This window comes from Nanorana parkeri, unplaced genomic scaffold (assembly GCF_000935625.1).
Source record: "Nanorana parkeri isolate BGI_ZX_2015 unplaced genomic scaffold, ASM93562v1 scaffold130, whole genome shotgun sequence".
Lineage (NCBI taxonomy): Eukaryota > Metazoa > Chordata > Amphibia > Anura > Dicroglossidae > Nanorana > Nanorana parkeri.
In genome coordinates this window covers 835,187-848,905 of record NW_017306398.1, presented here as the reverse complement: position 1 = coordinate 848,905, position 13,719 = coordinate 835,187, and the positions used below count along the sequence as shown (strand labels likewise).

Sequence of the window (13,719 nt, the reverse complement as noted above, 5' to 3'; positions counted from 1 at the left end):
GGTGTGTCTTTATAAAAAAAATGTATAGATGTATCCATTCTGTAAAACTGCATGGAGATTCGTTCTGTGTGAATGAGGCAAAAATAAATTTGCCAGACTATTAAATTAGTAAAGTTTCTTTCCTGGTTGAATGTAATGAATTCTTCAGATTAGCGTGAACCAGGAAAATACTGCATTATGACCACTAGGTGGAGCTGTGGATCATAGATTTATAGACTTATAAATAATAATAAATATATTTTTAAATAAAGTATGAATAAATTATACATAAGTATTTATTTCCTATGATCCCCAGCTCCATCTAACAGTCATACTGATGTATATTCATGATTCACTCTAATCTTATAAATTATTACATTTGACCTGAAAAGAGAGAAGAATGGCTCTGCAAATCTTTTTATAAATACGTACTAAATCATATTTTAGGTTCTTAAGTGTTATATGTGAGAACTATTATGACCTTACAGGTGTCCAGCCTTAATGCTATGCCTGTGTCCTACAGTGAACGGTACCCGGAAATACAATAAAGTTCAACTTCATAATTGTTTTACAACTGGGACATTTTCAAAAACTTTTCTTGCTGACACTTGCCAATGAGCTGGAAGCATTGCTCGTATTGAAGTGTCTTTTGTACACTTACACTACAAATCTGACTGTTAATTTCCCTTCTACTTACTTCCACTGCTGAGAGTGTTGCCCCATCCGGAGATCACGCAGTTGGTTCCGGCGGCAGGGCAGCCAGAGGGCATAGATACGGCTCTGACGTAGGAGTTGAGGGTGGCGGCAGAGGCCAGCTTGACCAACATGATGTCGTTGTCCAGAGTTCTGGAGTTGTAGCTGGCGTGTCTGATGACTCTGGCGGAGTTGATGAACTGCTCGGTGCCCTCAGAGGTGAAGATGTTGTGCTCTCCCAGTCTGACCTGCATGCTCCTGGATAATTACAAATGGAGGAAGTTGACATATTTGCATACACATCTGTCCCACTCAATATATTGTAGAATGCTCTCAAACAGATTGGTTAGGGTCAATCTATATAAGTCAGAATTCCTATTTCTAAGAGTTTACTTAAAGTAGAACTATGGCCTCCTTTGAAAAATGTGATGCGCTTAATTGTAGGTGTAGATGCACTTATCTTTTTCCACTTGGTCCCCATGAAATATCTCACAAATGCTTGTTGTTCCTGCCAGTCAGGTCCACCTAATGCAGCTTCCTGTGATGAGGTGGCAATCATGCTGCACTGCTCCTGAATTCAGAGCAGAACTGCCTTAGGTAGGCTGAGCCTGCCTACACTAAAGTGGGAGGAGATGTTGCAGGGGGTGTGGCTATCAGCATTGTCACTGCTGATTCACTAGCCTGTAGCTTGTCAATCACCACCTGGCCACACCTAGTTCAGCCCACTGCTTTCTGGATTGGGAGATCTGACTGTGCTGCTGAAACCCTCCCACTGTGAGCAGCAGTGGCTAGAAGGGGGAGTGTGTGAGATACAAATGAAGGAGCATTTGGCTGGCTCATATTTGGTTTATGAGGCTTCTGTATCACATAGTAACTTGATGTGAGACCTATTAAGACTGCTACATAGTAGTAAAGTTTTCACTGCTTTTCAGTAACATGATAACATGAAAAAAAAATACTTTCTGTACTGTATACTGTGCTGTAGGTGATATTGTTGTATTGTGAGCTGAGCTGTAGCCAGTCTGTATCTGTATAGGATTGGGGTTTATATTTATCCCTGTGTTCTCTATCTGTTATCAGTGGAAATTCAGGCCCAGAACTAGGAGAGGGTTTCAGGAAAACATTTCCCCAGCCTCTACATTGTCTGTGAATGTGCTGTTGTTATGAATGAGAAACATGTCAGTGGCTGCACTGGGCTTACTCACAGGGACTTCTTTGAGATGCATAAAATACAAATACTCAAAATTAATTGAAAATATTAGCATAGAAAATTCAGTAGTTCATTAAGCACAAACAACTTCACCTAATGGCATGCAGCTACAGATGCACTGTGTGGGTACTAGATATTAATTCATTTATAACCAACCATTTATAACTAAGAAAAAACACTGTGTTGAATTTGTTTTGCAAGTTTGAGAAACTTACGCCTTGTAGCAGTGAGCAGCAGAGATCACCCACAAGCTGTTGAGCAGGGAGCCACCGCAGAAGTGGTAGCCGGAGTTCAGGGATACCTGCCAGGGCTGAGAGTAAGCGGCACAGGTGTAGCCTCCAACAATCTTATCATCCTCCTCAAAAGCAGCTGAGGAGGGAAGAAGTCAAGGTATATCAATTGAGTTCTGAGAGTTCATATAAAATCAATATACCGGTAATAATAATTCTAAATAAATAAATACATTGATTGATTATCTAAAAGGTTCCCTCCCAGTTTAAAATGATGTCTTGAAAGCCACTGTTCATCCGGGCATATAAGTAGACCACCAATTCATACCACAGCTTTACATTGCAAGTCAGTGCTTTGGGAAAACTTATTTTCTAAGTTGAAGGAATATGCAGGGCAAGTGTTCCTGATGTCTTGGTGTCTCTTAGCAGTTGTATAACACCATGTTTTCATGTAGGCAGATGTCATGCAGCTCAGATTAAAGTGTATGTAAAGGCAAAACTTCCTTTTTTAGACTTGCATAGAGTAGGGAAGGGTAAGACTCCCTATTAGTTATTTATTGCCCTCTGTATTTGCCATGACAGCCGCTGTTACCAAAACAGAAAGTGATGGGAAATCCAAAATTTTAGAGTTCTCACCAGAGCAAGTGGTAAGTGTAAATCTTCCAATGGGGACACCTGTTCACAAGAGTTTTTCAAACCTTCCCTATTCTATCCAAGCATAAAAATATCCTAAAGTTTTGTCTTTACATTCACTTTATAGTAATGAAGAAGAGATCCTTCTCCTCTACTATGTAGTTACATGGATATCTGCTTCATTGAGGGTTTGTCTTATTTGCATTTAAATGTGTGATTTTTCCATGAAGAATCTTTCAGATATTTGTGTCTTTTCAGCCTAATTAAATTTCTGTTGATATAATTTTTGATATGCTTCTGTCAAGGAAGGATAGGATGTAGTAAGGAAGGATGTCAAGAAACAGGATGACTCACCAGCAGCTCCGAGGAGCATACAGAGTAGAAGAAACTTCATGGTGATGATGATCCGGAATGAGTAAACTGTGGTAGCTCCGGGTATTTATACCAAAAAATGAAATATTTTCACCTAACCTTTGCCCCATATGTGATAAGTAATCAATGCACAAATGAATAACCAGGTGGGACACTGAACACGTGAAGGCTGGTTACTCAAGGTCTCTGTTTTTTTTTAAACCTATTTCAAACTATTTTACAGATAATTGAAACCTTGAATGTGCAGCTCTAATCCAGCAAAATATATGAAAGTTCGTGACATTTTAAGTTATATTTGTATGCAACGTACCACTTTGAGCATTTTATATACATAACACTTTTTTACCATCATATACTGTACATTTTTAATTATCTTTAAAGAAGATCATGCTTTTTTCGGCTTGGAACAAAATCATTTAGCTCATAGTTAGCACTCAAATTTCAATTACATTACATTCAATGACTTTATGTTCTTTTCTCTTTTACCTATTTTACTGATGTGCTATCAAAAATATATTTGATGTTTTTGATGTGAAACTAAATAGACACTTTTTTCTGATTTTATGACCCCATTGGGTGGATTTTACCTCACTTTGTATCCCTAAGATAGCTGGACAAGCTGTATGGATGGCTGGGTGTAACTGAGACAGGAAGATAAATATAGTGATAAAGTCAATGGGCTTCAATGGACAAATAAAATTAGTTTTTATACTTCAGATTGAGACGTTTCTGAGATCGTGTAGAATTCACTGATACCTGAAGGTAACCATCTTCTGAAAAAAAAATTGTATTCCAATAAACTTGAAACTCATTCTGAACAAATATAGACCTGTCAACACCTAATAACCGAACATAACTTCTGAACCTTTTTTCATTTTACTTAAAAAAAACACTTTAGACTTATAAATAACTATAAATATATTTTTAAATAAAGTATGAATAAATTATACATAAGTATTTATTTCCTATGATCCCCAGCTCCATCTAACAGTCATACTGATGTATATTCATGATTCACTCTAATCTTATAAATTATTACATTTGACCTGAAAAGAGAGAAGAATGGCTCTGCAAATCTTTTTATAAATACGTACTAAATCATATTTTAGGTTCTTAAGTGTTATATGTGAGAACTATTATGACCTTACAGGTGTCCAGCCTTAATGCTATGCCTGTGTCCTACAGTGAACGGTACCCGGAAATACAATAAAGTTCAACTTCATAATTGTTTTACAACTGGGACATTTTCAAAAACTTTTCTTGCTGACACTTGCCAATGAGCTGGAAGCATTGCTCGTATTGAAGTGTCTTTTGTACACTTACACTACAAATCTGACTGTTAATTTCCCTTCTACTTACTTCCACTGCTGAGAGTGTTGCCCCATCCGGAGATCACGCAGTTGGTTCCGGCGGCAGGGCAGCCAGAGGGCATAGATACGGCTCTGACGTAGGAGTTGAGGGTGGCGGCAGAGGCTAGCTTGACCAACATGATGTCGTTGTCCAGAGTTCTGGAGTTGTAGCTGGCGTGTCTGATGACTCTGGCGGAGTTGATGAACTGCTCGGTGCCCTCAGAGGTGAAGATGTTGTGCTCTCCCAGTCTGACCTGCATGCTCCTGGATAATTACAAATGGAGGAAGTTGACATATTTGCATACACATCTGTCCCACTCAATATATTGTAGAATGCTCTCAAACAGATTGGTTAGGGTCAATCTATATAAGTCAGAATTCCTATTTCTAAGAGTTTACTTAAAGTAGAACTATGGCCTCCTTTGAAAAATGTGATGCGCTTAATTGTAGGTGTAGATGCACTTATCTTTTTCCACTTGGTCCCCATGAAATATCTCACAAATGCTTGTTGTTCCTGCCAGTCAGGTCCACCTAATGCAGCTTCCTGTGATGAGGTGGCAATCATGCTGCACTGCTCCTGAATTCAGAGCAGAACTGCCTTAGGTAGGCTGAGCCTGCCTACACTAAAGTGGGAGGAGATGTTGCAGGGGGTGTGGCTATCAGCATTGTCACTGCTGATTCACTAGCCTGTAGCTTGTCAATCACCACCTGGCCACACCTAGTTCAGCCCACTGCTTTCTGGATTGGGAGATCTGACTGTGCTGCTGAAACCCTCCCACTGTGAGCAGCAGTGGCTAGAAGGGGGAGTGTGTGAGATACAAATGAAGGAGCATTTGGCTGGCTCATATTTGGTTTATGAGGCTTCTGTATCACATAGTAACTTGATGTGAGACCTATTAAGACTGCTACATAGTAGTAAAGTTTTCACTGCTTTTCAGTAACATGATAACATGAAAAAAAAATACTTTCTGTACTGTATACTGTGCTGTAGGTGATATTGTTGTATTGTGAGCTGAGCTGTAGCCAGTCTGTATATGTATAGGATTGGGGTTTATATTTATCCCTGTGTTCTCTATCTGTTATCAGTGGAAATTCAGGCCCAGAACTAGGAGAGGGTTTCAGGAAAACATTTCCCCAGCCTCTACATTGTCTGTGAATGTGCTGTTGTTATGAATGAGAAACATGTCAGTGGCTGCACTGGGCTTACTCACAGGGACTTCTTTGAGATGCATAAAATACAAATACTCAAAATTAATTGAAAATATTAGCATAGAAAATTCAGTAGTTCATTAAGCACAAACAACTTCACCTAATGGCATGCAGCTACAGATGCACTGTGTGGGTACTAGATATTAATTCATTTATAACCAACCATTTATAACTAAGAAAAAACACTGTGTTGAATTTGTTTTGCAAGTTTGAGAAACTTACGCCTTGTAGCAGTGAGCAGCAGAGATCACCCACAAGCTGTTGAGCAGGGAGCCACCGCAGAAGTGGTAGCCGGAGTTCAGGGATACCTGCCAGGGCTGAGAGTAAGCGGCACAGGTGTAGCCTCCAACAATCTTATCGTCCTCCTCAAAAGCAGCTGAGGAGGGAAGAAGTCAAGGTATATCAATTGAGTTCTGAGAGTTCATATAAAATCAATATACCGGTAATAATAATTCTAAATAAATAAATACATTGATTGATTATCTAAAAGGTTCCCTCCCAGTTTAAAATGATGTCTTGAAAGCCACTGTTCATCCGGGCATATAAGTAGACCACCAATTCATACCACAGCTTTACATTGCAAGTCAGTGCTTTGGGAACACTTATTTTCTAAGTTGAAGGAATATGCAGGGCAAGTGTTCCTGATGTCTTGGTGTCTCTTAGCAGTTGTATAACACCATGTTTTCATGTAGGCAGATGTCATGCAGCTCAGATTAAAGTGTATGTAAAGGCAAAACTTCCTTTTTTAGACTTGCATAGAGTAGGGAAGGGTAAGACTCCCTATCAGTTATTTATTGCCCTCTGTATTTGCCATGACAGCCGCTGTTACCAAAACAGAAAGTGATGGGAAATCCAAAATTTTAGAGTTCTCACCAGAGCAAGTGGTAAGTGTAAATCTTCCAATGGGGACACCTGTTCACAAGAGTTTTTCAAACCTTCCCTATTCTATCCAAGCATAAAAATATCCTAAAGTTTTGTCTTTACATTCACTTTATAGTAATGAAGAAGAGATCCTTCTCCTCTACTATGTAGTTACATGGATATCTGCTTCATTGAGGGTTTGTCTTATTTGCATTTAAATGTGTGATTTTTCCATGAAGAATCTTTCAGATATTTGTGTCTTTTCAGCCTAATTAAATTTCTGTTGATATAATTTTTGATATGCTTCTGTCAAGGAAGGATAGGATGTAGTAAGGAAGGATGTCAAGAAACAGGATGACTCACCAGCAGCTCCGAGGAGCATACAGAGTAGAAGAAACTTCATGGTGATGATGATCCGGAATGAGTAAACTGTGGTAGCTCCGGGTATTTATACCAAAAAATGAAATATTTTCACCTAACCTTTGCCCCATATGTGATAAGTAATCAATGCACAAATGAATAACCAGGTGGGACACTGAACACGTGAAGGCTGGTTACTCAAGGTCTCTGTTTTTTTTTAAACCTATTTCAAACTATTTTACAGATAATTGAAACCTTGAATGTGCAGCTCTAATCCAGCAAAATATATGAAAGTTCGTGACATTTTAAGTTATATTTGTATGCAACGTACCACTTTGAGCATTTTATATACATAACACTTTTTTACCATCATATACTGTACATTTTTAATTATCTTTAAAGAAGATCATGCTTTTTTCGGCTTGGAACAAAATCATTTAGCTCATAGTTAGCACTCAAATTTCAATTACATTACATTCAATGACTTTATGTTCTTTTCTCTTTTACCTATTTTACTGATGTGCTATCAAAAATATATTTGATGTTTTTGATGTGAAACTAAATAGACACTTTTTTCTGATTTTATGACCCCATTGGGTGGATTTTACCTCACTTTGTATCCCTAAGATAGCTGGACAAGCTGTATGGATGGCTGGGTGTAACTGAGACAGGAAGATAAATATAGTGATAAAGTCAATGGGCTTCAATGGACAAATAAAATTAGTTTTTATACTTCAGATTGAGACGTTTCTGAGATCGTGTAGAATTCACTGATACCTGAAGGTAACCATCTTCTGAAAAAAAAATTGTATTCCAATAAACTTGAAACTCATTCTGAACAAATATAGACCTGTCAACACCTAATAACCGAACATAACTTCTGAACCTTTTTTCATTTTACTTAAAAAAAACACTTTGCTGGTTCACATTTTTGCAGTTCATCTCCTCAACAGATTGACTTTCCATCACTTCCACACCACAATTAAAACTGAAAACAGAATTTTTGTCTCTTCTCAACTCCAGTTCCAAAACTAAAAAAATAAACTTTGGCTGGAGTTGGACTGAAACCATATTTTAAACCTATTTCATGTACTGTGTGGGGTTGATTTGCAAAAGGTAAATAGTGTGTTTACTTTGCATAGGAATTTGCACTTTGCTGGGGAAGTTTCCTCTTAGCTTGTTTAATACGATGAAATTTCACTTTGCAAAGACTACCCAATCATGTGCAAGGAAATTTAAAAAAAGAACAGGATCAGCTGTGTTGGTATTGAACCTACTGTTCATTAACCTAAGGTCTCTCATATCATGACCATAGGACACATGTTAATTAAACCAAGGTCAGAAAAGTTGCTAAGACTCTGTCTTTAAACACCTGTTACCTCAACCCATGTTGTACATAAAGGGTTAGTTGACCTCGATCTACAAAATCAAATGTTGTACATGTTGCTTATAACAAATTATATATGTATTCTATCTATCTATCTATCTATCTATCTATCTATCTATCTATCTATATCTATGTTTTCACATGTGAGCAGATGTCTTGCAGCTGTGATTAAAGTGTATGTGAAGGCAAAACTTCCTTTTTTAGACTTGCATAGAGTAGGGAAGGGTAAGACTCCCTATCAGTTATCCCTATATATATATATAGATAGGTAGATAGATAGATAGATAGATAGATTATATATATATATATATATATTTTGTTAGTCCAATAAGAAAGGTATCATTGCACACTGCAATACTGCGTTTTTGTCTTTTTTGACATCTTGTCTACTGGATTAATACGGCTTACCCATTTATATTGCACTATATATATATGTTAATTAATGTCAATGTAAAATATTTGTGTTAGTATCAAAATCCCACTACGGTTCTTGCAGCCAATGTTTCACCCATGTACATACAATTTAGTCAAATATAGACCTTAGTTTGAGAGGTTAATGTTTGTGGGGTACAGTGTCAAATGCTTTAGAAAAGCAGCTACACCACATCTACTGGTATTCCTCTTTCCAAATTAATACTGACTTCCTCATTAAATGTTAATAGATTGGTCTGGCAAGAATGGTTCTACTTATGATACCAGTTTTATTCATAAATTCCTGCATGTAGTGTCCTATCATGCCTTCGAATATTTTGCACACTATTGATGTTGAGCTGACAGGCCGGTAGTTACCCGGTGTACTTCTATTGGTACCACAGTCGCTTTCCTCCAATCGGCCAGGACCAAACCTGTCATCAGAGTGTCCATAAAAATGATGTACAAGGGTCTGGCTTTGAACTGGCTAAGTTCCTTCATTACCCTCGGATGTAAGACCATGATTTGATGACTTCTTGTTTCTGTTCTATGGCGCATTGAGGACCACCTTAGGTGGACTGACCATTTGGGCACTGCCTGAGGGTCTGCGGTCAGGAAGGGGTCCGTCACCGACCCCCTACTGGCCTGTCACCCACTTACTCACCTTGGCTTATTTACTGTTGAGCTCTGTGTTCTTTACAACTGAGAGTGGCGTTATTCACATTGGCATTGGTGCTGGTCTGAAGTTGGCCGTGCATTGGTGCTGGTCTGAGATCTGCCATGCATTGGTGCTAGTCTAAGATCTGCTGTGCATTGGTGCTAGTCTAAGATCTGCTGTGCATTGGTGCTAGTCTGAGATCTGCTGTGCATTGGTGCTGGTCTGAGGTCTGCCGTGCATTGGTGCTGGTCTAAAGTTTGTTGTAAATTGGTGCTGGTCTGAGGTCTGCCTTGGATTGGTGCTGGTCTAAGATCTGCAGTTCATTGGATCTCAGTCTGAGGTCTGTCGTGCATTGGTTCTGGTCTGAGGTCTGCTGTGCATTGGTTCTGGTCTGAGATCGGCTGTGCATTGGTTCTGGTCTGAGGTCTGCTGTGCATTGGTTCTGGTCTGAAGTCGGCCGTGCATTGGTGCTGCTGGTCATAGGCAGACTGACCTTTCAGGCAGACTGATCATTTGTGGACCTTACCGCACACACTGGGAATGGATGTTTGTATTCTTGCATACCGCTCTTGCAGTATGTGCCCAAACCCCCACTCCGGTTCTAGAATATTCAGTTCCCCTGTCATCTCTCCAACTAATTCTCCTGAAAATCACCCAGGATAATTGGCAGAATTTAAGAATTTAGATCAAAATAGCCAAACCAAAAAGATTCTGCTATATTGTTCTAGATTTTGAAATTCTCCTACCAATTCCCCCACAATACACCTTTTAATGATTGGTCCTTTTCTTGAAAATAATGTGGAGAAAACATTTCTGTAACACAAGAAGGTACAGGTGAAACTTGAATAATTAGAATATCGTGCAAAGTTCATTTATTTCACTAATGCCACTTAAAACGTGGAACTAATATATGAGAGAGACTCATTACATGCAAAGCAAGATAGTTCAAGCCGTGATTCGTCATAATTGTGATGATTATGGCTTACAGCTCATGAAAACCCCAAGAACCCCAAATCCACAACCTCAAAAAAGTAGATTATTACATGCAATCAATAAAACAAGGATTGTACATAGAACAATATCGGACCTCTGAAAAGTACAAGCATGCATATGTACTCAGTACTTGGTTTGGGCCCCTTTTGCAGCACTTACTGCAATTACTTTTGCACGATATTCTAATTATTCGAGTTTCACCTGTATATGTGGGTGGAATGTGTGTGTATCGGTGGGGCTTGTATATAGACATAGCATAAGGGGATACCATAATCTGGTATTGTCCGAGGGCCCCATGTGTTCTCAGTCCGCCCCTGCACCTTACCAACAGATTAGTGCCTGCCGCCCTTCTCTGCCAATCTCTCCACTGGCTCTCCATTGCCCAACAAATAAAATTCAAAATACTAACAACATACAGTGATCCACAACTCTGCCCCCCCCCCACTACATCTCCAACCTCGTCTCAAAATATCACCCAAACCGTCCTCTCTGCTCCTCTCAAGACCTCCTGCCCTCTAGCTCTCTTGTTACCTCCTTCCAAGCTCGCTTCTAGGACTTCTCCAGAGTGTGTACCATCCTATGGAACTCCCTACCCCAATCTGTCCGCTTATCTTCTACTCTGTCCACCTTTAGGTGATTCTTGAAAACTCATCTTTTCAGGGAAGCCTATCTCATCTCTACATAATAACTGTCCTTTTACTTCTTTCACTAACTCAACCTAAACATTTATTACCTTTTGTATCACTTGCCCTTCCTATTAGATTGTAAGCTCTCATGAGCAGGGCCCTCCTAACCCGATTGTACTGAAATTGTATTTCTGTTGGCATTTTATCATATAATAAGAAGAATAATGGCAGCTTCACCAGGTATTGTTTATTGAAAGCTGCAGAAAGAAACATAATGAAAATTACTTTTTCAAAATATGTTAATACATTACCCGGGTTATTCACTAAGTTGCTGAAGGCAGTAGAGTGAATAACCGAGCTGAAGTGAAATGAGCTGAATGCTGTTCGGCTATTCACTTCTGGCTTGTACGGCTGATTTCAGCTGTACATCGGCTCTGTACGGCTGCATTCGGTCATATGAGATTATATATCTTATATGAGATTTTAGTGATTAGGTTTACATCTACTTGAAGGCAGAGCTAAACTTAAAGTAATAGCAAACTCAAAAGGTTTTGAAGCTATTTCAAATGCTGAATCATTCTATTATTATTATTCAGGATTTATATAGAGAAAACAGTTTGTGCAACACTCTACAATATAAGGAAGACATTACAATCACAATACAATTTAAGACAAGATGGTAAGGAGGGCCCTGCCTGTGAGGGCTTACAATCTAAAAGGGAGGTTCAAGTGATACATGAGGAGGTAGCTGTGTGGGAATGAATTGTATCAGAATGTGAAGGTTGAGGGGTTAGTTTGAGGTGGGATATGCTTCCTTGAAGAGATGAGTCTTAAGGGAGTCACATTGGGAGATAGACGGACAGGTTGGAGTAAAGAGCTCCAGAGGATGGGAGAGACTGTAGAGAAGTCCTGGAGGTGAGCATGGGAGGAGTTGACGAGGGAGCTGGAAAGCAGGAGGCCTTTGGAAAAGTGGAGGGAACAGTTACGGGGATATTTTGAGACTAGGTTTGAGATATAGCCTTTGGGCTATTGGAAGTCAGTGGAGGGATTGGCAGAGGGGGGTTGCAGACACTGAGCGGTTGTTAGGTGGATGAGTCCAGCAGCTGCATTCATGATAGACTGAAGGGGGGAGGAGCCTGTGTGGAGGTCCGCCAATGAGCAGGGAGTTGCAATAGTCAAGACGAGAGATAACAAGGGAGTGTATGAGTAGTTTTGCGGTTTCTTTGGTGAGGAAGTGGCGTATTTTGGAGATGTTACGAAGGTGAAGGCAGCAGGATTTGGATAGCGATTGGATGTGGGGAAGAAAGGTGAGGTCCAAGTCAAGGATAACACCTAGCACCTTGCAATGGGGGGAGGGTTGGATAGTTGTATTATCAATCTTAAGCGAAAAGTTGGAGAAAGGTGCACGGGCAGGAGAATATACCATGAGCTCAGTTTTTGAAAAGTTGAGTTTTAAGAAGTGTTGTGACATCCAGACGGATATGTCAGTTAGTAGATTAGTGACACGAGAGGACACCAAGGGGGTGAGTTGTGGAGTGGAAAGATAAATTTGAGTGTCGTTGGCATAGAAATGGTATTGGAAGCCATGTGAGGTTATTAACTGACCAAGGGAGGAGGTGTAGATAGAGAAGAGAAGGGGTCCAAGGACAGAGCTTTGGGGGAGAGATTGAAAATGTGAGTAGCAGAGTGTAGGAAAGAGGGTGCCCGAAGTAGTGGTGAGGGAAGCTCTGTAACCTCCTTTGTGGTGACCGGGTGAAAAGAGGAAAGTAACAAGTGTGATGGTGGGTCTGGTACATGAATAGAGGAAGATGATTGGACAGTGGAGATCTTATCCTGAATTGTATCTATTTTGTTTTTTAAATGAATGGCAATGTCCTGGGCATTGAGCGAGTTAGTGGGCGGTGGTGGTGGGGGACATAGTAGAGAGTTAAAAGTAGAAAAGAGTTGACGAGGTCTGGATGAGAGTGTGTTAATGAGAGTGACAAAATAAGTCTGTTTTGCAGCACGGAGGAAGGAATTATATTTTAGGAGGGCCGATTTCTACAGGGTGAAGTCTAGCAGAAGCCTAGTTTTTCACCACAGTCGTTCAAGAGCACAGCTATGTCTTTTAAGATGTCTGGTTTCTTTAGTTCGCCACGGATGTAGTGGACGTGGTCTAAGTCTGCGTGTAGTGAGGGGAGCCAAAGTGTCTAGGGAGGATGAGAGCAAGCTGTTGTAGACAGAAATAGCCAAGTCAAAACAGGGATGAGATTTTGTCATCCAAGTAGTCAGTAGCAGAGTAGAGAAGAGAAAGGTCGAGGTGGCGAAGGTTTCTCCGGGTGACAGTGTGCCATGTACTACATGTAGGGGGATTCAGGGTTGGGGACAGGGTGAGTGGGGACTCTTACAATGGATGCTGCTCCTTATTGTTCAAAGGTTTTAATGTCCTGCAGAATCAACAGGTCCACTGAGCACTGACCCTGATATCCTGTTATAGGATGACTCCTTTCCCTTGCAGTAAAAAAGCACAGATGTGGTGCCGTATTTAACCCCTGGCATCAGTAAGATGCTGAAAATGAAACAAGGTGCCGTGAGAATTATAACTCGAGTACTCATGTGCGAGATTGTATATCAATATTTTACCAGTGTTTTAGATGGAATATTGCCGCAGATGATTTTTAATATAACACACAAAACATTTCAGTTGTTTATAACAATTTATTCAAAAACTATACAGCTGTGTACTCGATGACAGGAAAAGACCGGTAT

The 13,719-nt window shown here is 39.8% G+C and overlaps 2 protein-coding genes across 2 annotated transcripts in view; both read right to left on the bottom strand.

The window, feature by feature from the left end:
• LOC108784881 (trypsin-like) overlaps positions 1-3,148 on the bottom strand; it is a 5,466-nt gene extending 2,318 nt beyond the window's left edge. Inside the window, exons 1-3 of the mRNA XM_018553816.1 lie at positions 3,100-3,148; positions 2,098-2,251; positions 677-930 (exon numbers count right to left, since the gene is read on the bottom strand). Coding sequence (XP_018409318.1) covers positions 677-930; positions 2,098-2,251; positions 3,100-3,139 — 448 coding nt within the window. The 5' untranslated portion in view covers positions 3,140-3,148. The remainder of the gene's footprint in view (positions 1-676; positions 931-2,097; positions 2,252-3,099) is intronic.
• A 1,320-nt stretch (positions 3,149-4,468) lies between these two features.
• On the bottom strand, positions 4,469-6,948 carry LOC108784866 (trypsin-like). The gene is made up of 3 exons (XM_018553803.1): positions 6,900-6,948; positions 5,898-6,051; positions 4,469-4,730 (listed from the first exon to the last, which is right to left on the bottom strand). Exons 1-3 carry the CDS (start codon positions 6,937-6,939, stop codon positions 4,469-4,471), a joined length of 456 nt encoding a protein of 151 aa, XP_018409305.1. The 5' UTR covers positions 6,940-6,948.
• Between the last annotated feature and the right edge of the window lie 6,771 nt (positions 6,949-13,719).